Source organism: Mustela erminea, chromosome 4 (genome assembly GCF_009829155.1).
Source record: "Mustela erminea isolate mMusErm1 chromosome 4, mMusErm1.Pri, whole genome shotgun sequence".
Lineage (NCBI taxonomy): Eukaryota > Metazoa > Chordata > Mammalia > Carnivora > Mustelidae > Mustela > Mustela erminea.
In genome coordinates this window covers 56,880,165-56,903,240 of record NC_045617.1, presented here as the reverse complement: position 1 = coordinate 56,903,240, position 23,076 = coordinate 56,880,165, and the positions used below count along the sequence as shown (strand labels likewise).

The window sequence follows — 23,076 nt, the reverse complement described above, 5'->3', positions numbered from 1 at the left end:
GAGAAACTGACTTCTTCCTATTTTCCTTGAGTAAACATATTATTACTTCCAGAACTGAGAACTTTTAGGTCTAAATGCTATTATCTGGTTCATTGTATTATTTGTGGAAAAAGAAAAAAAGATCCTATTCTCTTTATGTTGTCTAATTAAAGTCCAGAAAAATCTGACACTTGGGGAAAAAAGCAGAACCAGAAGGGAAAGAGGATCTGTTTTTGATAGGAGGTATTGTTTCCTTTCTTAAGTTGCATTGAACACACTAAAAGAGTATTTAAAATTGCACATGTGATTTGGCCCTTCCAGCTGGTGTGGCTCCAGTCCACAGAATAATGATGACACGAGCAAGGTGATTATAAAGGGACCCACATAAGCTGATTTCTCTTCTCTGCAGATGACACAAATAGAAAGCTTTGAGCAAGAGTGGAAAGGCACACTGCCACTTGCCTTTCCCCTCTGAAGAAGCTGGGACACATTCTGCTCAGCCAACATGTTCCCAGAGGAATGTGATTTAACTTCCACTTTTCACACAGTAAGAAGCAACACTGGAGACCTGTCGGGAGGGTGATAGCAGCCTGGGAGAAATTTGGATAAGTGTTTTTCACTCCAGTGTTTTCATGTGACTTGACTCTCATCTCAATTTAGTTCCATCTTGACCTGGAAAATGCAGCCAATGTTTGCCTTTCTTCCTTTGGCTTACCTTGATTCAGGATATGCATATCCCTCCTTTCCCCACTCCCACCCTATTCATCTTTTCCCCTGAAACCTACTAATAGACTTTCTCTAGATGTCTACACATGCATTAACTCTGTTTCCCTCAGTATAGGCTTTACTTCCAGGGAGAGAAAATGTATTTCTCCTTGAAATATATACAAAGAATATTCACCTAAAGGAGCCTGAGAGATTCCCTACTCCTTTTGCTATTGATCTGACTATTCATATATCTGGCAGCTTCCTTAAGGACCCTCTGGTAGTAGAAAACTTAATACTTCTCACTTCTCCCTAAGCTTTTCCCCCCTCCCTCCTCCATCAAACGACTGATTTTTATGCATGAGATAATAGACAAGCCTTGGGTGACCTGTTTTTTTTCCCCCCTCCCCCTCCCTCTTTTTTCCTTGCGGTAAAATAGTGCTGAAGAAAGAGGGCACTAGTGTACAGCCCAGATCGCATCCTTGCACCGTCTGGATTAGAGCTGAGTCGTCTGCGAACCGAGCGTGGCCCGAGCGGTGTTCTGGCCCGAGGACCATAGCGCTGTCTACCCGGACTCAGGTACGTCTCAAGTCCAATTCTCCAAGCAGACCCAGGTGAGCAGACACCTCCGGGCGGTGAAACCCACCCACAGTGGCAGACACAGTCCCAATCTATGGGATTTCCTCCTGGTCCTAGGGGCATCTCCGCTTATTTCTTTTAGTCCAGCATCCCTGTGAAGCGTCGGGACCCGTGGATGCCTGGGTTGTCTTCCTCCTTTTGCCTGGCTGACCTCCTGTGCTCTTGCTCCCCGCCCGTTCCCCTAGCTCCTTTCTCCTCCGACTCTCACCTTGAGAAAGGGAGCTGGGGAGGAACGAGAGGGAGCCAACTTCAGCCCCACAGGCGGCTGAGATTTGGCGCCTCTGCCCCCGAAGCGGACGGGTTTGAATATACCTGCCGAAACACTGGCTCCAGGAAGAGAGTGAGAATGGCGGGGGTGGGATGAGGGGGAGTCAAGGGGAGGGGTGTGTGTGTGTGTGTGTGTGTGTGTGTGTGTGTGTGTGTGTGTGTGTGTGTGTAAAGAACGCTGGGAGGAGGGTTGAAAGAGCGAAGTCGGGGGTTGGGAGGGGATCAAAGAATTGCAACTCGCTGGTCAAGGCGTCCCCTCCAGGCGCTGCGGGGGAAGGTCTCTGCCGCAGGTCTGAGCACTGTCCAGGGTTCTGAAGGCGGCGGGGCTTGAGCTAGGGCTGCAAGAGCTCTTCAGAATCTCCCCTTCCTTCCCTTTGTAGAAATGTGCAAAGCCAAAGGTCCCGATTTAGGCGAGTGCAGGGGCCCCCTCCACCCCCTCCCTCCATCCTCCATCTCGGGAGACAAGTTACCTTACCTGCACCCTTTCTCCCTGAACACCTACAGTAAGCCTGACTTCTTGGGTGTGTGTGGGGTTTGGGGGGGGGTGTGGGGGTGTGGGAGACATACTAAACTCCGACATGCCGAGACTTTACCAGGCGTTGCCTTAGTAACTAATATGGTTTTCCTCAACCTGACAAATCATATTTACTACTCGGGTTGTATGTTGAGGTCTCTTCAACCCCTCGAAGTTAAAGTAAAAGTACATTCCTTTTTTGCGTTCATCGTGAAGTAATCCTTCCACCTTCATAATGAGTTTCCAGATTTCTTCTGGGAAAAGTTGATCTTTCCAAATCCGGAAAGTTCTTTTGGGTTAAAAGATTTAGCTCCGCCTCCCCTTTATTCCCTTCCCCGTCAAGTCTGTAAGTGTAATGATATTTGGCGACCTGGGAAAGGCTTGAAGCTGAAGGAGGAAGAGGGTCGGTGGGGCTTTGGGCCTCCAGGGACCGATGAGGGCACTGCGGACAGGACGCACCACCTTCTGCCTTGGCCATAGCTGCCTGCGTCCAGCCGATATCATGAGGTGCTGGAATGAAATGGACCGGACAACTATTAACATCACTGACCCGGAGTTTTGAAACAGGTCCTGTGATAACGGAGCTTTGATTTTCTTCCTTTTTTGTCCGCAGCTTCTAGCCTAGGGCTTGCCACCGCGACGTCCATTGTACTCTTGAGCAGTTTACTTTGATGCGCTGGTGAAGAAGGGAGCTCGAATTCCCCTAGAAACGCCTCCAGGACAAGGAGGTGGTCCTGGAGGACCAGGAGGAGGAGGAGGAGGGGAAGGAGGCGGGGGCGCCGGCGGCGGCGGCGAAAGTGTTGGACCACGGTGTTGGCAAGAAGGACCGAGCTGGGGGAGGCAGGCGTCGGGCATCTGTCTACGCTGGGAGCCCGCAGAACCGGCTGGCAGGACGAGCGTGGGAAAGCGGCTGGCCGGCTGTGGACCGCGTCCTCAGCACAATGATCCGGCTCCTCTTAGTTTTTTTCCCAGCGATCTTTTTGGAGTTGTCCCTTCTTCCCAGGGGACCCAGCAGGAAAGTGTTGCTGGCGGGAGCCTCGTCTCAGCGCTCGGTGGCCAGAATGGACGGAGATGTCATCATTGGAGCCCTCTTTTCAGTCCACCACCAGCCGCCGGCGGAGAAGGTGCCCGAGAGGAAATGTGGAGAGATCAGGGAGCAGTATGGCATCCAGAGAGTGGAGGCCATGTTCCATACATTGGATAAGATTAACGCGGACCCGGTCCTCCTGCCCAATATCACTCTAGGCAGTGAGATCCGGGACTCCTGCTGGCACTCTTCCGTGGCTTTGGAGCAGAGCATTGAGTTCATCAGGGACTCTTTGATTTCCATTCGAGATGAAAAGGATGGGCTCAACCGGTGCCTGCCTGATGGCCAGTCCCTCCCCTTAGGCAGGACTAAAAAGCCTATTGCGGGGGTGATCGGACCAGGCTCCAGCTCCGTAGCCATTCAAGTGCAAAACCTGCTCCAGCTCTTCGACATCCCCCAGATTGCGTATTCTGCCACGAGCATCGACCTGAGTGACAAAACTTTGTACAAATACTTCCTGAGGGTTGTCCCTTCTGACACTTTGCAAGCAAGGGCAATGCTTGATATAGTCAAACGTTACAATTGGACCTATGTCTCTGCAGTCCACACAGAAGGTAGGCATTGTATCTGGGAAAGAAAGGTACAGAGAAAGCGAGAACATTGCATGATGTGCGATCGTGATCATAGTATTGTCCCTGTTTTTTAACAGCGCTGTGGGGAACAGATTTTACCCTTGTCATACACGCCCACCAAGGCATTGCCTTTTATCCTCATTCTGTAATTATAGTGTAGGAAAACTGTGTGTCCCATGGTGTTCTGGGGATAGTAAGAGCCTATCAGATACAAACTCTCCATGAACAGTTTCCAACAGTAGTTTTTGGACTTAGATGTTTGTCCTCACATTCTAAGTTTGTGTTTGAAAGGCTTGTTTGCCCAAGGTGGTATACTACCCTTAAGTGACTGGCTATGATTTTCCAAGCTTAGTAGACTAATCGAATATGAGCAGTTAAGAAAACAAACAAATACCCAAACCCAAAACAAAACAAAAAACTTGTTGTCCCCTAAATTGGGCTTGAAAGCTTGATCTTATCTTGAATAGCTGAAGATTCTTCTTTGTCTTAGTGTGTCCCTCCTTTCATGTCCAAAGTTTACCTGTGAACGTTGGATTAATGCAGTCATCTGTCTCCCTCAGTAAATCAGAAACTTACTTCAAATTCTGGAGTCTTAGATACAATGGAGAAGTAAATAATTTAAACCATTTATTTATTTTCTTTCTATTACATTTGTTAAAATTGTCCAGATGCCCTCAGTTCTCCCATGAATGTTCTTGTTTTTGAGAGATAGTACTGGTGACTTCTTGGGTTTGAGTTTTGGTTTCTAATTTTTTTCTTCTTACACAATGACTTTGCTCATTAGAATTTAGTTATATCAATTACTAATAAAAGGATAGTAGCTATTAAAATGGCCTTTTAAAATGAAATAGACTTACTTGAGGTTAAAACTTTGATTTTTATAGACTCTCACTTACATGAATTCTCAAAGTATTTCTCATAAAGATTTCCTTTATTCTCCTTCTCTTAGCCTGTACAGATTTGGAGATAAAATGAGACTTGGAGTCTTCTATTCTTAACTCACTGACTATGTTTATAAAGAAACTGATTAAACATTAATGCCTAGGACAATTCACGTATATATGCTGGCATATGGAAGAGAATCTTGAGGATATTGCTGCATTCATATTTCTTCATATCAAATTACTAAAAGGAAGACCAGGAAAGAAAGGCATGACTTCATATTCCTTTAAGAGTTTTACAACATTCAGTTACTGGTGTGAATCTTATTTTAGAAATTAAGAAGCATTCTTACTGAATTGGTTATATGGTGATTGTTAATGAATACCAGTGCTTTAATTTATAAAGGGATCAGAGTTTTCAATACAAAGCAAAAGTAATGTAGAGTTATACATTATAATTTTGGAGAATGCTTTTGGGGAAAAAAACTTTCTGCTGCAATATTGTGACTTCTAACAACTGATTCACTTTTCTGATTCTTGATTTTTAATAGAGAATTGCATACCTCTTTTTCAACGAAATCTCATACAACTTTTTAAAGACATAATTTTAATTTCAAACGTTAATCTCTCACACATTAATGTCTAATGTTAATTTCCTGTATTTTAATGTTTAACATAGTTTCCTCTAGTGTTTAGAAGAAACAACTTGAAAGCACAAATTAAAGATGTGTTAATTATCAGCATTAGATCTCTCTTAAAGGAAATGGAAAAATCGAGATGACATGTGACTTACTTAAATATTAAATTATTCTCCCTCCGTTGAGCTAGGTCATGGTTTATAGAGATAAGAAGTATAAATTCCTTCTTCAAGCAGTAGTACTTCATCACTTTTATACACTAGTTTTATTTTCCATATTTTAATATAATACCATTTAATTTTGGGGAAGAGAAGAATAGAGAAAAGACAATCTTCAATTTGTTTTCCAGTTGTATCACTTTGCTAAAAATAATTGCTAATAGTGGGTTGCTTTCTGACAAATAGAATTATGTTTTTGGAAAATCAATTGGACTATTTTGCCAATTTTGTTCAGGAAGGGCTCATATTATAGTTTCATCCTTATAGTAGTTCGGATTACTCTGTTTTCTTTCTACGTTCTGAATGATATGTGTGGCAGAGATTATGTCTCCATACTATTATAGTAGTTGATCCCAGACTACAATGTGTTCCTAGAACAGCATCAGAGCTAACTTTTGTATCTATTACCAAGAGTTTATGCTATTCACCTTGCCTATTTTGATAACCTTATATCTTCTAAAGGAGAATTTATTTCTTTTCTTATTAGACATAATGTCTGTGGGAACTAAATTGATTTTATTTTCCTTTATCTGCAAAGAAAGATAACAATCTCTTTTGTTTAAGTTCCAGCTGAAAATTCATTTTTCCTGAGGTTCTGCCCTTCTGTTTCTCAGGGACTCATGGTGTACTGGCCTGCAGGCATTTACTTGCATCATTTAGTAATTTTCCTGCCTTCAGACTGATGGGGTCACCTACTGGTGACAGTTCCTTGTCAAAAAGCAGCTAAGACCACATATCAGTGTTGTCTCTGCCATCTAGGCACTACTCAGGAAGGAGGCCAAACTGGATATTAGTAATTTGGAACTTAGAAATTCTGGAACCTCCAGTGACCTTCACCTCTCCTTTCGAAATTAGCCTTCTCTAGTTAATTTATCATCATATATTTTTTTAAATTAGAAGTTAGGCTAGTACAGTTACCATCAAAGGTACTAAGTGACAAGGCTAACATGTCTTCATTTTCGTGGTTAATTTTGATGGACTTTACAGTCATGGTTGGGGCATCCTATTATTTGAATGCCCCAATTGTTTTTATATTTCTTTATTATTTTATTTTATTTTGAAGTTAAGCTTGGAGATATTTTCTGTTTGTTTGTTTGTTTAAACCAGCTAGAATTCAGTTGTTATAGTCTTTTACAAGCTTTTCAATCTTCTACCACATCATCTGTGCCACACTTATCCTTTGGGCCATAACAACAGTCAGTTTACCTGACATAAAACAGAATTGGTGTACATGTAGTTACCTGCAGTAGGCGCTCCAGGAAATTTCCAGGATTGGTTCTTGAGGAGAATATTGAGGTAGAATCTGTTGAAGGATGGACACTGAAGCAATAGAGACTTATTCACAAATAGAAATTGAGTGCATTTTGGAGGAAGCTACTCACCTGGAGTATGTGTCTTTAAATATGCTAAGCATAAAATACAAAAATAGCCTACTTCTGTGAAGACTATCTTGGGCAGGGACACTGTATTTCATCCTTGTGATGAAATGCAGATTCCCCATCAAGAATCAAATTTATCATTTTAAAAAGTTATAGAAAGCAGTACTTTAAAGTAATTCTAGTTGACTACATTAAAAACATTGAACAAGTCCAGTAAAGAATATTCCTTGAGTTTGTAGCTTCAAAAAAAATTTTTTTTTCTTTATTGGATACATTTTCATTTGTTTTAAGCCATTCTCTATCGGTATTTTGTCCTATAGTGTCAGATGAATATTGTTATGACAAAGGGCTTAATTATGGTCCTATAGAGTGCCCTTCACTATTTTTTGTTTGCAGTTACATTTTCATTGTGGTGCACCTTTTTTTAATGCTTGTTTACATTTTATATGAAATTGGTCTTGTTGGGGGATTCTTTTCAAAATCTCATCTTTTGCTTTTTAGAAACCTTTTTCTTTTTGATATAAAACTTACTTTAAACGTCCAATGACATCAGAGGAAAACCCTTCAAAGTCCGTGAACTATCACTTTAGCTAATGAAGGTAGATATAAGAATTTTATTTCTACTAAATATCATATTTTCTACCTACACACCAGCAACTTTCTTTAGATCTTCTTATCTTGATTCCAACCTATTTCACAATAAGTTACCTTAATAAATTGCTCTATCTTATCACAAAATATGGAATGAAAGTATCTTCAAAGGTTATTTAGGTCAACCAGTCGAAGAGGATTAAAACACCACTATCTTTATCAAATACTAGTTTCTATATGCTCTGAGTTTCCTATTTGTGATTAGGATTTCTCACCAGAGTGGGAGAATTTAGGATTTAAAGTGAGAAGCAAAATTTCACCTATTAGCTTTCTATATAATGACCTGATTCCCTGAAATTTCCACTAATTCTCCATCAACCACTGGTAGTCATCCAAAACAATTTAAATTCCTCTTCCATGTGATATTTGTCATCAATAAATCCTCTCTTCTTTATGTTATACCACACCAGTTCTCTTACTTATTTATTCTAGTTTTTAATTCCCTCATCATCACAGATAACTCAAGCAGACCTTAGAAAAGTTATAATCCAGAAGTCTTTTAAAACATATTTACTGCTGCTGGGCCATATCGCTTTCTCTTGATGCTTGGACAATCATTAATATTGATATTTTTTTCCCTGAGAGTAGGACATTTTAATTCCTTTTTAAATGTAAAATTATTAACTTAAATCTGCCTTGTCAATAAGTTCTGGGGTTTGATTATTTAATTCATCTCTGCATCACTTTAGGACCAGGTTTCTGTCCTCCAGATTCAATTATAAAATTGAAAGTAAGTAAGAGAGTGTCGTATTGTCCATCACCAGCAAACTACTTCCTGGCTAACTCTGGTGGTCACTTGGCCTTTATAAATTTTCTTGACAGTATGTTTTTCCACTATATACTATACCAGTTTATAGATAAATAAGTCAGTATAAGTAATTTTTTTCAAAGATTTTATTTATTTATTTGACAGAAATCACAAGTAGGCAGAGAGGCAGGCAGAGAGAGAGAGGAAAGGAAGCAGGCTCCCCGTCGAGCAGAGAGCCCGATGCGGAGCTTGATCCGAGGACCCTGGGATTATGACCTGAGCCGAAGACAGAGGCAGAGGCTTTAGCCCACTGAGCCATCCAGGCACCACCCAATATAAGTAATTTTAAGTGAAAAGCCATTATATATTCAACTCTAATTGAAGAATTACCATACCAAAAAGTGCATATTACAGATTTTAATACTTGGTCGCAGTTACTAAGTACTTTACACTATGAAGGTGGTACAGTTTGAACACATGTAAAATAAATAAAAGATAAGTATAGATATTTAGAAACATGAATTTATATATGTTTAGGGAACATTGAAAGAATATATTGGTAAGTTTAATTAGCTAGAAAAAATCCAGAGAAAATAATATTGATTAATATGTGGGTTTTTTTTTTTTAAATATGACATTTGTAAAAGTTAGAAGCAGTAGTAAGAATAAGGGGTAAAGTAGGTGGGTTAGCTTCACTGGAGTGGAGAGTATGGTCCAAGAACTGAGAACAAAAATAGCAACTCAAATGTGGATTCTTATATTCTGTGACTCTGTGACTGTTTATTGATATGAAGGACAAAAAGTGGAGAATCTTGAAGCATATGCCAAAGAGTTTTGGTTTCAAGAAAGATATGCCCAAGTAGAGTTTGATGTGATTCAAAGATATTAAGTGAATTTTACTAAAATATATAGGGGAGATCTATTAAAGGAAACGGGTAAACTAACCATGAAAATGTTAGTTATTGTGGAATTCTTTTTCTTTTTTGTAAATATTTAATTTATTTATTTGACAGGAAAGAGACAGTGAGAGAGGAAATACAAGCATGGGGTGTGGGAGGGAGAAGCAGACTCCCCACAGAGAAAGGAGATTGATGCGGGCTCTATCCTAGTACCCTAGGACCATGACCCAAGCCGAAGGCAGATGCCAAAGGACTGAGTCACCCAGGCACCTCTGAATATTGTGGAATTCTGTGTATTAGGCTGTTGAAAATTTGGGAACAATAAAAGGTAATCCTTTGTCAGGGACAAAGAAGAGTCTGAACTATCTTTAGTTTTGCAATCCTGGAGGACCAGGAGAATTTTAATGTAATTTATAGGCATGACATGACCATGTTGCAAAACCATGATTTTTTAGGTTTAAACAGCATGGGCTAAGATTTAGTATATTTAATTCAATGTGCACTTTGGCTAAGGTCACATACATTACTAGCAAACTTGGGTGTGTGTGCAAAAGAAAAGCCAGGGATGGTTATGAGTTTGTATTTGTTATTAAAAAAAAAAATGTTCACATCCAAATAAAACCTTGTTCATCCAGAGCCTTGATTCTCCAGCTGACTTACCTGGGTACTTGAGGTTGGTTTCTTTAAACTCCAACTTTTTACATTTTAAAAATTGAATTATAGTTGAAATAAAATATTATGTTAGTTTCAGGTACGCAACATAGTTATTTGATGTTTTCATACATTATGAAGTGATCACCTCCATATGTCTAGTATCCTATACTATACATTTTAAACATTTTACAAGGTGATCTTTGCAAACTATACTATACAGTTTTCTGATATTTTTTAAAGTGTGCTAGGTTTAATAGACACTTTCCTTAAATATACAAAGTAGTCATTATGATTACCAATTGTTACATGTGCTAAGATACAGTGGTAATCTTGAAGCCTGTTGAAAAACATAAAGCCACTTATTCCTACTGAAAATGGCCCCAGATTGCCATACTTTTGAGTTTCTATATATGCTATTTTTTTCTTACATTAACTAGACTCATTGGGCCATTTTGTGAGTTTTTTAATCAGTAGTTAGTAAACAGCTACTATGTGCAAAGGATTAAGGTGAAATACAAAGATAAAAGGAAGACATCTTCATTATTTTGAGAAAAATTGAACTCTTCTTGATTTTTCTGCCATGCCATCAATCACCCCATGACTTCATTAGCTTTGAAACAAATTTTTCAAGTACCTGAGCTACAGAGGGTAGAAGGTGATGGCAACCCCTATTTTATGTTTCTATCATGTGGCTTGACAGTTGCCATTCCTCTTCAGGCAGTAAAATTTTTCTCTGTAGTGCTCTACGGTGTTAATATATAGTGACCGTTTTATGGATTTTTAAATAACTTTCCAGGTAGTGGCTAGAGTGTGATCATCATGAAAAAATTTGTCAGAAGCTGTATTTTCAACATGCTCCATAGTAAGACCAGAGAGGGCTGGAAAACCACAGTGGAGGATAGGATACTTGAGTGAGCACATACAACCCCTGAAAAAACAACTCACAGGTCATGCATTCTGATATTAGGTTGGAAACAACATCTCAGTAGAAGATTTTCAGAGAAGCTATGGTTGAAAACCAGAATCAGGCTGAGATATAAAATGAAAATGATATGGTTGTCTTATCCATCAAAGAGCTATCATTGAAGTTTTAATATAGAAATATTTATGTAATTTATGTGTTCAAATTTTATTTATTTTTTATTCATTCATTCATTCATTATTTATTTATTCTATTTATTTTTCATGTCTAGCTGCTCTCTATGAATGTCCTTATAACATTTAAGATCTGAATTTACACAATGGAATACTATGCAAACATCAAAGGAAATGAAATCTTGCTATTTGCAACAATGTGAATGGAACTAAAGGGTATCATGCTGAGTGAAATAAGTCAATCAGGGAAAGACAGTTATCACATGATCTCCCTGATATGAGGCAGGGTGGGGGTTTGGGGGTAGGGAAGGAAAAAATGAAACAAGATGGGATCAGGAGGGAGACAAACCATAAGAGACTCTTAATCTCACAAAACAAACTGAGGGTTGCTGGGGGAAGGGAGGTATGGAGAAGGTGGTTGGGTTATGGACATTGGGGACGGTATATGATATGGTGAGTGCTGTGAAGTGTTTAAGCCTGACGATTCACAGACCTGTACCCCTGGGCAAATAATACATTATATGTTAATAAAAATACTTAAAAAAATCTGAATTTACAGGAAAAATTATAATTTTAACATCCTTCAATCTCATGAGAAGTTTTGCTTTCTTAGACTTGTGGTATTGTGGTATCAAGTATAGTGTTAATGTTTTTATGAAGAGAATTTATTGGTTTAGGTAGAAATTCTCATTTATCAATTTTAGAATTATCTATTTTGGTCACTTCATGGATAAGAAATTGAAAATTCAAGGTGATTATCTAAATGATTCTGATAAAACCCTGAATTGGCAACTGGAGTACGAAATGATTTTGGGGAGAAATTCTTCGGTTACTAAGTAAACTTATTTTTGCATTCTAATGAAGACATGACAGTTTATGCATTGGCAAACACATTGAATCTATTATATGTCAGACACTGGTGTTGGTACTAAGAATACATAAATTGAAGGGATTATAACTATTATTATTGCCATTCCTATTATTATTATTATCAAGGGTCCCATAGTTTGTCAGAAGAGACATACATGTGTAGGTAGTTATAGACTCAGGGGCTAAAAAAGTTAATCATTTGGAAAAAAAATAAATGCACAGAAGACTATCGGAAACATTTCATTTTATGTTTTATGTCATTTATGTTCATTTAATTTTTTTTTTTTTTAAAGATTTTATTTATTTATTTGACAGAGAGAGAAATCACAAGTAGGCAGAGAGTCAGGCAGAGAGAGAGAGAGAAGCAGGCTCCCGCTGAGCAAAGAGCCCGATGCGGGGCTCGATCCCAGGACACTGAGATCATGACCTGAGCCGAAGGCAGCGGCTTAATCCACTGAGCCACCCAGGCGCCCCATATGTTCATTTAATTTTATTTGTAAAATAGGAATGATAATCACTGCTGTATTACTTACCTCATAATACTGTTTCAGAGAACAAGTAGATGGTCTATACAACTAACTTGCAGTGCTTTTGTTAATATGCCATGAAAGAAACATATTCTTAAGACATTAGCTCTTCTTAGCTGATGAATATTGAGCAAATATGTAAAATCAGCTAATCAGATATACATTTTTGATTCAAAACCTGCTAAGATAAGACAAAAATGAAATTCACGGTTAAAAGTGTAGCATGTGCTATAGATTTTAAGCATCTTTCTTTCTTGAGAAAACAAAGGTCCTGGAAAATAACATGACTTACCCAAGACCGTAATATTTGTGAGAAACAAAGCCAGAACTAATTCAACTTTGTGTTACTTAAAAAAAATTTTTTTTATTAACATATAATGTATTATTTGCTCCAGGGGTAGAGGACTGTGAATCATCAGGCATACACATTTCATAGCACTCACCATAGCACATACCCTCCCCAATGTCCATAACCCAGTCATCTTATGCCTATGCCCCCACTCTCCAGCAACCCTCACTTTGTTTCCTGAGATTAAGAGTCTTTTATGGTTTGTCTCCCTCCAGGTCCTATCGTGTTTCATTTTTTCCCTTCCTACCCTCCACGATCCCCCTGCCCTGCCTTTCAAATTCCTCATATCAGGGTGATCATATGATAATGGTCTTTCTCTGATTGACTTATTTTGCTCAGCATAATCCCTCTAGTTCCATCCACATTGTTGCAAATGGCAAGATTTTGTTTCTTTTGATGGCTGCATAGTATTCCATTGCATATGTATCCTACATCTTCTTTATCCATTCATCTGTTGATGGACATTTAGGTTCTTTCCATAGTTTGGCTATTGTGGACCTCGCTGCTATAAACATTCAGGTGCACATACCCCTTTGGATCACTACATTTGTATCTTCAGAGTAAATACGCAGTAGTGTGATTGCTGAATTGTAGGGTAGCTCTGTTTTCAACTTTTTGAGGAACCTCCATGCTGTTTTCCAGAGTGGCTGCACCAATTTGCATTCCCACCAACAGTGTAGAAGGGTTCCCCTTTCTCCGTATCCTCTCCAACTTCTGTTGTTCCCTGACTTCTTAATTTTAGCCATTCTGACTGGTGTGAGGTGGTGTCTCACTGTGATTTTGATTTGCATATTCCTGATGCCAATTGATGTTGAGTACTTTTTCATGTGTCTATTGGCCATTTGGATGTCTTCTTTGCCGAAATGTCTGTTCATGTCTTCTGCCGGCTTCTTGATTGGATTATTTGTACTTTGGGTGTTGAGTTTGATAAGTTCCTTGTAGATTTTGGATACTAGCCTTTTATCTGATATGTCATTTGTGAATATCTTCTCCCATTCTGTCAGTTGTCTTTTGGTTTTGTTGAATGTTTCCTTTGCTGTGCAAAAGCTTTTGCTCCTGATGAAGTCCCAATAGTTCATTTTGCCCTTGCTTCCCTTTCCTTTGGAGATGTTTCTAAGAAGAAGTTGCTGCAGCTGAGGTTGAAAAGGTTGCTGTCTGTGTTCTCCTCAAGGATTTTGATGGATTCCTGTCTCACATTTAGGTCTTTCATCCATTTGAGTCTATTTTTGTGTGTGGTATAAGGAAGTGGTCCAGTTTCATTCTTCTGCATGTGGCTGTCCAATTTTCCCAACACCATTTTTTGAAGAGACTATCTTTATTCCATTGCACATTCTTTCCTGCTTTTTTGAAGATTACTTGACCATAGAGTTGAAGGTCTATTTCTGGGCTCTCTATTCTGTTCCGTTGATCTCTGTGTCTGTTTTTTGTGGCAGTGCCATACTGTCTTGATGATTAAAGCTTTGTATAGAGCTTGAAGTCTGGAATTGTGATGCCACCAACTTTGATTTTCTTTTTCAACATTCCTTTCACTATTTGGGGTCTTCTCTGTTTCCATACAAATTTTAGGATTATTTGTTCCATTTCTTTGAGAAAAAATTGATGGTATTTTGATAGAGATTGTGTCAAATGTGTAGATTGCTTTAGGTAGCATGCGCATTTTCACAATATTTGTTCTTCCAATCCATGAGCATGGAACATTTTCCCCTTTCTTTTTGTCTTCCTCAATTTCTTTCATGAGTACTTTAGTTTTCTAAGTACAGATTCTTTGCCTCTTTGGTTAGGTTTATTCCTAGGTATCTATGCTTTTGGGTGCAATTGTAAATGGGACTGACTCTTTAATTTCTCTTTCTTTTGTCTCGCTGTCGGTGTATAGAAATGCAACTGATTTCTGTGCCTTGATTTATATCCTGATACTTTACTTAATTCCTGTACAAGTTCTAGCAGATTCGGAATGGAGTCTTTTGGGTTTTCCACATAAAGTATCATATCATCTGCAAAGAGTGAGAGTTTGACTTCTTCTTTGCTGATTTGTATGCCTTTAATTTCTTTTTCTTTTTGTCTGATTGCTGAGGCTAGGACTTCTAGTACTATGTTGAATAGCAGTGGTGATAGTGGACATCCCCACCGTGTTCCTGATCTTAGCAGAAAAGCTTTCAGGTTTTCCCCATTGAGAATGATATTTGATGTGGGTTTTTCATTGATGGCTTTGATGATATTGAGGTATGCACCCTCTATGCCTACACTGTGAAGAGTTTTGATCAAGAAAGGATGTGTATTTTGTCAAATGCTTTTTTCGGCATCTACTTAGAGTATCATATGGTTCTTGTTCTTTCTTTTATTAATGCATTTGTGGATGTTGAACCAACCTTGTAGCCCAGCAATAAATCCCCCTTGGTCGTGGTGAATAATCCTTTTAATGTACTGTTGGATCCTGTTGGCTAGTATTTTGGTGAGAATTTTTGCACCATGTTCATCAAGGATATTAGTCTATAATTCTCCTGTTTGATGGGGTCTTTCCATAGTTTGGCTATGGGATCAAGGTAATACTGGCCTCATAAAATGAGTTTGAAAGTTTTCCTTCCATTTCTATTTTTTGGAACAGTTTCAGGAAAATAGGTATTAATTCTTTTTAAATGTTTGGTAGAATTCCCCTGGGAAGCCATCTGGCCCTGAGCTCTTGTTTTTTGGGAAATTTTTGGTGACTGCTTCAATGTCCTTACGGGTTATGGGTCTGTTCAGGTTTTCTATTTCTTCCTGGTTCAGTTGTGGTAGTTTATATGTCTCTAGGAATGCATCCATTTCTTCTATATTGTCAAATTTGCTGGTGTATAGTTGCTCATAATATGTTCTTATAATTGTTTGTACTTCTTTGGTGTTGGTTGTGATCTCTCCTCTTTCATTCATGATTTTATTAATGTGGGTCCTTTCTCCTTTCTTTTTCATAAGTCTGGCCAGGGATTTACAAATTTTATTAATTCTTTCAAGGAAGCAGCTCCTAGTTTCATTGATTTGTTCCACTTTGTATTGAGTTCTAGTTTCAGAGCACTGTGGTCTGAAAATATGTAGGGAATGATCCCAATCTCTTGGTGCTGGTTGAGACCTGATTTGTGACCCAGAATATGATCCATTCTGGAGAATGTTCCATGTGCACTGGAGAAGAATGTTATTCTGTTATTTTGGGATGGAATGTTCTAAATATATCTGTGACATCCATCTGGTCCAGTGTGTCATTTAAAGCCTTTATATCCTTGTTCATCTTTTGCCTAGATGATCTGTCCATTCCAGTCAGGAGGGTGTTCAAGTCCCCTACTATTATTGTATTTTGTCAATGTGTTTCTTTGATTTTTGTCATTAATTGGTTTATATAGTTGGCTGCTCCCATGTTAGAGACATAGATATTTAAAATTGTTAGAGCTTCTTGTTGGACAGACCCTTTAAGTATGATATAGTGTCCTTCCTCATCTCTTATTATAGTCTTTGGCTTAAAATCTAATTGATCTGATATAAGGATTGCCACCCCAGCTTTCTTCTGATGTCCATTAGCATGGTAAATTGTTTTCCACCTCCTCATTTTAAATCTGGAAGTGTCTTTGGGTCTAAAATGAGTTTCTTGTAGACAGCATATTGATGGGTCTGTTTTTTTATCCACTCTGAAACCTTGTGTCTTTTGATTGGGGGCATTTAGCCCATTTACAATCAGGGTAACTATTGAAAGATATGAATTTAGTGCCATTGTATTGCCTGTAAGATTACTGTTACTTTATATTGTCTCTTTCTTTTTGGTCTGTTACTTTTAGGCTTTCTCTTTGATTAGAGGATTCCTTTCAATATTTCCTGTGGGGCTGATATGGTGTTGGCAAATTCTTTTAATTGTTTTTGTCCTGGAAGCTTTTTATCTCTCCTTCTATTTTCAATGACAGCCTAGCTGGATAAAGTATTCTTGGCTGCATATTTTTCTCATTCAGTGCTGTGAATATATCATGCTAGTTCTTTCTGGCCTGCCAGGTCTCTGTGGTTAGGTCTGTTGCCATTCTAATATTTCTAACATTGTATGTTACAGACCTCTTGTCTGAGCTGCTTTCAGGATTTTCTCTTTGTCAGTAAGACTTGTAAGTTTTGCTATTAGATGACGGGGTGTGGACCCTTTTTTATTGATTTTGAGAGGGGTTCTCTGTGCCTCCTGGATTTTGATGCTTGTTCCCTTCACCAATTTGGGAACATTCTCTGCTATAATTTGCTCCAATATACCATCTGTCCCTCTCTCTCTTTCTTCATCTGGGATCCCAATTATTCTAATATTGTTTTGTCTTATTGTATCACTTATCTCTTGAATTCTCCCCTTGTGGTCCAGTAGTTGTCTCTCTCTCTCTTTTACTCAGCTTCTTTATTCTCTATCCTTTGGCCTTCTATATCACTAATTCTCTCTTCTGCCTCATTTATCCTAGCAGTAAGAGCCTCCATTTTTTATTGTACCTCATTAATAGCTTTTTTGATTTCAACTTGGTTAGGTTTTAGTTCTTTTTTTTACTCCAGAAAGGGATTCTCTAAAATCTTCCGTGCTTTTTTTGAGCCCAGCTAGCACTTGAGAATCATCAATCTGAACTCTAGTTCTGACGTATTACTAACGTCCGTATTGATTAGGTCCCTAGGCATCTGTACTTCTTCTTGTTCTTTTTTTTGCAGTGATTTTTTTCTGCCTTGTCATTTTATCCAGGTAAGAATAGGTGAATGAAAGAAGAAAATACTAAGAGAGTAGCAAAGACCCCAGAAAAACATATACTAACCAAATCAGAAGAAACCAGAACCCAGGGGGAGAAAAAAAAGGTGGGGGGAAGAAATATATATGTATGTGTGTGTGTTTGTGTATGTATGTGTGTGTGTGTGTGTGTGTGTGTATAGGACTGGCAAATAGAACAGAGCCACACACTCGATTTTGGATGTATTTTGATCTGTTAGAAGAAACTACCTCCCAAAATTTTAAAGAAAGAAAAATTTATATATATTTAAAAATAAGGTAAACACGATGAAGGGATGGAATATGAGTGTAAAGATGAAAATTAAAAAAAATTCCAAAAAAGGAATTGAGAAGATAAGAAGTTGGTTGAAAAAAGAAAAAAAAAAAGGAAAGAATATAATCAGGCTGGAGACTAGAACAAGGCTATGTGCTAGATTTAGGGTATATTTTGATATATTAGAAGAAATTGTATCCAAAATTTTAAAGAAAAAAACCACTATATGTATACAAGAAATAAGGTTAAATACAAGGAAGGGATGAAATATAACAATGAAAATTTAAAAATATTTTTAAAAAGGTACTGATAAGATAAGATAGTTAAAAATGTTAAAATAGGAAAGAGGAAAAATTTAAAAAAATAGAATAAGAAAAAAATAAAAATAAAATAATTGAACTTTGAAAGACTAAAGAGTTATGGGAAAAAGCCATGAATTCTCTGTGTTGCTTTCCCCTAGCTCTGGAGTTCTGCAGTTCTCATTGATTGGTGAGCTTGGTCTTGGCTGGATGTTCTTGCTGATCTTCTGGGGGAGGAGCCAATTGCAGTGATTCTCAAATTTCTTTGCCTGCAGTGGAATTGCATTGCCCCTCCCAGGGGCCAGGCTAAGTAACCTGCTTGGGTTCGCTCTCCATAGCTTTTGTTCCCTGAACACTTTCCATACAGCTTTGGAGGGCGGGAATGAAAATGGTGGCCTCCCAATCTCTGGCACCATGGGAACTGAGAGCTCAGGGCCCCACTCTTCAATGCACCATCAGAGAAATGCAGTCAATCCCTTCCATTTCCCTAGTCTCCGGCTGAACTCCAAGCTCACCTAGCTTGTGATGGAGCATTTCTGTCTCTGGCCCATGGCCTCGTTTGCAGTCTCCAAACCCAGAAGACTCCTGCAGCATGCTCTCATGCCACTCCTCCTGGAGGAGGAAGAAGGGGGGTCTCCCCGGACCTGCCACTTTGGTGTCTGTGCTCAAACAGCAGTGGTCCAACTGTGCCTTGGATCACATTCTAAGGTAATCCTGAGCTGAGAGCTTACTGCTTGGCTCCATCTATGTAGCCAGCTTCCCTGCTCCAATACCTGGGAGCTCTCCCACATGCAGACATCCCTGGTCTTTTTGTATCCCTGTGGGTCCTGAGACCACATTGTCCCCACAAGGGTTCCACCACTCACTTAGCTTCAGGAATGATGTTTCTTGGTGGATCAGACGTCTAAATGTTCTGATTTTGTGCTCCAGTGCTCTCTCACTTGCTGGGAGCTGGCCCCTGCCCCTGAGATCTATCTTCCTGTCACTTTGGATTCACTTTCCGCACGTTCTACCTTCTAGAAAGTGGTTGATTTTCTGTTCCTAGATTTGATGCTCTTCTTCTCTTCTGTCTCCTATTGAGTTTATAGGTGTTCAGAATGGTTTGATAACTATCTAGCTGAACTCCTGGGACCTGATGGTATCTCGGTCTCCTACTCTTCTGCCATCTTGCTCTATTAGATACTTTTTTAAACCAAGACTCTTGTTTTATTGATCGATTGTTTTTGAATCCCATGATCCATCTTCATGCATTCTTCTCTCCTGTGAGGTTTATATCATTTGGCCAAACTACATTCTTCCCAACACGGGTGCTATCATTTAGCAACTTCCGGGAGACTATTCTGTCACTGAAAACTCATTTTTTTTTTTTGTAGATTTTATTTATTTATTTATTTGACAGACAGAGATCACAAGTAGGCAGAAAGGAAGGCAGAGAGAGAGAAAGGGGGGGAAGCAGGCTCCCCGCTGACTAGAGAGCCCGGTATGGGGCTCGATCCCAGGACCCTGGGATCATGACCTGAGCCAAAGGCAGAGGTTTTAACCCACTGAACCATCCAGGTGCCCCTGAAAACTCATTCTTACTGTTGATTGTCCCCCTTTCAATACTGACTCTTGCCATACTTATGATTAATTCTAATAATTAGAATTTATTCTAATTATTGTGTGTGTGACCCATTGATACCTGCCTCTTTTTTCAGTGACATCAACTCTGTGTCCTTTCCCTTCACTTCAGCAACCCACCTACACTTGACATCACCAAGAACTCTTCTATCTCTGAACTCTTAAACATCAGAATGCCTCTGTACAGTAGAAGCCCCTTCTTTTCAGCTTCTCTTGCTCTCAACTCACCTGCTCTTCACATTTCTCTGGAAAGCTTAGATAAAGCCATTTTCTTACTTGATCTGTTTTCTTCCCTGGATCTATGAAACTCCTCTACCTCCATTTTTGTGCTTGTTACCATCTCGTAATAAAACTCCTTTCTTAGAGAAAATGAACTTCCAACTTAAGTGTCCATTCCATATGAAACTCTAGTTGAGGCTTGTCATTTTTTCCATCCCCTTTCATACAGAAAAATAAAGATGAGAAAGGAGCACTCTTTTTAATGGAAGAATTCCATCCCTGTGAGGGCCGTGGTCAAGAGTGAGAGATCACACTTACTCAGATGGCTCTATGGTATCTCTATAGCAAGTGGTCAGGGGTTATGTATAGTGTATAAGGATGAGAAGATTTGGAAAGTTTGCCTAGATCTGGACTCCAGGGATTAGGAATAGGATGGGCCTAGTGGGTTCATGGAATTAACCATGCTTAGAAATGCTGTCAGGATAAAATGTACAAAAATAATCCCTTAAGTTTATTGTGCAGATGAGATAGAGCTAGATAAATGTAAGATATTATTGTTGCTGTCAGGCTATTCCAACCTTAGTTTAAGTGATGTAAAGTAATGTGAAGTAATTATAATAGTGTTCTAGAGTGAAGATGTGCAAATAAAGAGAGTAGTGGTATATCTTGCTGATTTGCTGACTTTGAGAAGCACATTCAGCTTCCTGTGTTCTTTCTTCATAACAATTACATCCATAGCATGTGGCCATAGATGAGGGCTTTCTGTTACAGTCTGATAGATTATTCTATAGCTATTGCTCGATCCTTGGAGACAGTTCCCTCTGTTCTCTGTGATGCTCTGACACATTTACAATTTATATGTTATAAAGGGCTGAACAAAAATATCAATAAACAAATTGCTGACAGTATGTTGAAGAGGAGAAACTGTTTACAATAAAATTAAAAGGTAGTATGAGAATATTGAAACAGGGAAACAAACAATATCCCTTTTTCCTGGATAAGAAAATATACTGTATTATTTGCACTTTTTGGTCGACAGATATTACTATGAGGGTAAAGAGAAAAATGTGTTCAGGTGACTGTCATAATTAAACAGATGTTTAGTGAACACTTTCTCTGGGTCTTGCTCTGTTGTAGTCACTGATGGCTGGAGTTAAACTATAATTCCTCTATCAAGAATTTCATCATGTGGTGGTTACCATTTGGTTTGATAAGTGCAACCATAGGAGTAGATGTGAATAGAGAAGTAACAAAGAAAAATGTCACTACCTTTTTCTGGGTGAGAGAAGTGAGAGTAACCTCATAGAAGATTCTCAAAGAAGGTAACATTGAAATTCCTCTATTAGAGGAATAGGAAGATATGGAAGAGTGAATATGAGTAAAAGTATTGATGTTGGTGCACCTGGGTGGCTCAGTTGTTAAGTGTCTACATTCGGCTCAGGTCGTGATCCCAGGGTCCTGGGATTGAGCCCTGCATCAGGCTCTCTGCTAATCGGGAAGCCTGCTTCTCCCTCTTCTACTCCCTCTGCTTGTGTTCCCTTTCTCTCTGTGCCTTTCTCTGTCAAATGAACAAATAAAATCTTTAAAAAAAAATACTATTGATATAGACAACAAAGTAGGCTCAGGGAACTTAAGCATATCACTAATTTGGGAATATATGTTCAGGGAAGAGGATTGGGGATAGATCAAGATGAAAAGGGAAGAAAGGCCTATGTCATGAAGGAGCAGGATTGCCATGCCAAGAAATTTAGATTCTATTTTGTAAACTTGGTGAAATAGTGAAGGATTTTAAACAGAGAGGAAACACAATCAGATTTATATTTTGGAAAGTGTACACTGAAAATTTTGGAGAGGACAGATTAGGACAACAAATCATATTAGAAATTGGGACACAATTTGGTAGGTCACTGACAGTTGGGAAAGTGGTGGAGAAAAACCCAATTTAATTAATTTTTTCAAAAGATGATAAGAGCTTTACTAAAGGAAATGTCAATGGGCATGGAAAGGAGAAGGGATTTGACAGCAGTTTAATAGACAGATTCGGATTTAATGACTGATAGGCTATGAGGATCAAGGAGAAAGGGAAGTCAATAATAAATCCCAGGTTTCCATTTTGTACAACTCAGTAGAGAGAAAAGAGGAAATACAGATTGGGGGAACGTGAATTTTACAGTAGTTGAATTTGAGGTACCGATGGGACCATAAAGTTGAGAGATCCCATAGACAAAGATCTGGGAGGGAGGTAGACTTGTGATTTGTTAGCAAAAGCTGTGGTTAAAATCAAAAGAGTGGATAAGATTACGAGGCAGAGGGTATAGAGTGAAAAGAGGAACAAGCTGAGGGCAGAACTAGGAAGGCGAAAATGAGAAAGAGGATCTAGAAAAAGGATGGAGAAAACTAGAAAGAGAAAGAGGAAGAACCAGGAAAGAACTGGACATCATGGCAGCCAAGGAAGGAGAGATTTTCAGGAAGAGAACATTGACAAATATCACAGAGAGAAGGGAGAGTTATAGAAACAGTGCTCTGTACCACTAGCCTCCACTTCCTCCTAACTTCTGCCTCCCCAAGAATCTCTCTCTCTCTGTCTCTCTTTTAACTCTGAATACTTAAATGCGTATTTTCTACAAAAAGGGGTACTCTTGTACTTAACCAAAATACAACCATCAGAACCAGGAGATTATCAGTGACACATTACTACCATTTAACTCTCAGACCCCATTTGAATTTTACTTAGTGTCCCAATAAAGTCTTTTGTAGCAGTAGGATCTGGTACAGAATTCGTTTTGTCTCTCAATCTCTTTCAATTAGGAGTAGTTTCTCAGTCTTTCCTTGATTTCATGATCTTGACAGTTTTGCAGACATCAAATCCAATTATTTTATAAAATGCCCCTCAATTTTGGTTCACTGATGTTTCCTCATGATTAGGTTTAAGTTACACATCTTTGCTAGGAATATTCCAGAAGTCATGCTGCATTCCTGTCACTGCACTGCTAAAAGATATATGATATAAATTTGTTCCACTACTGATGATGTTAATTTTGATCACTAGATTAGTAATGTATCTCTCAGGCTTCTCTACTGTGAAGTTACTCCTCTCTTCTTTGTAATTAATGAATATAACACAGGAAGTTGCTTTGAAATTCTGTAAGTATCCTTTTAACCATCAAACTTTGGATTTATTCATTAATTTATTTATGTGAGTATGAAATTATGTATTCCTGTTTTATTCAGTGCATTTTCATCTATTGTTATTTATT

The 23,076-nt window shown here is 38.7% G+C and overlaps 1 protein-coding gene across 5 annotated transcripts in view; it reads left to right on the top strand.

Moving 5' to 3' along the window:
• The first annotated feature begins 467 nt into the window (after positions 1–467).
• Positions 468–23,076, top strand: part of GRM1 (glutamate metabotropic receptor 1) — a 407,487-nt gene continuing 384,878 nt past the window's right edge. For 2 of the 5 annotated variants that reach the window (XM_032339305.1, XM_032339307.1), the window contains exons 1-3: positions 469–526; positions 1,124–1,263; positions 2,718–3,745. In XM_032339305.1, the coding sequence (XP_032195196.1) occupies positions 3,046–3,745 (700 nt within the window). In that variant the 5' untranslated portion in view covers positions 469–526; positions 1,124–1,263; positions 2,718–3,045. Of the gene's footprint in view, positions 527–1,123; positions 1,299–2,717; positions 3,746–23,076 lie in introns of all 5 variants that reach the window. The other 3 variants (XM_032339306.1, XM_032339302.1, XM_032339304.1) reach the window with 3 other exon arrangements.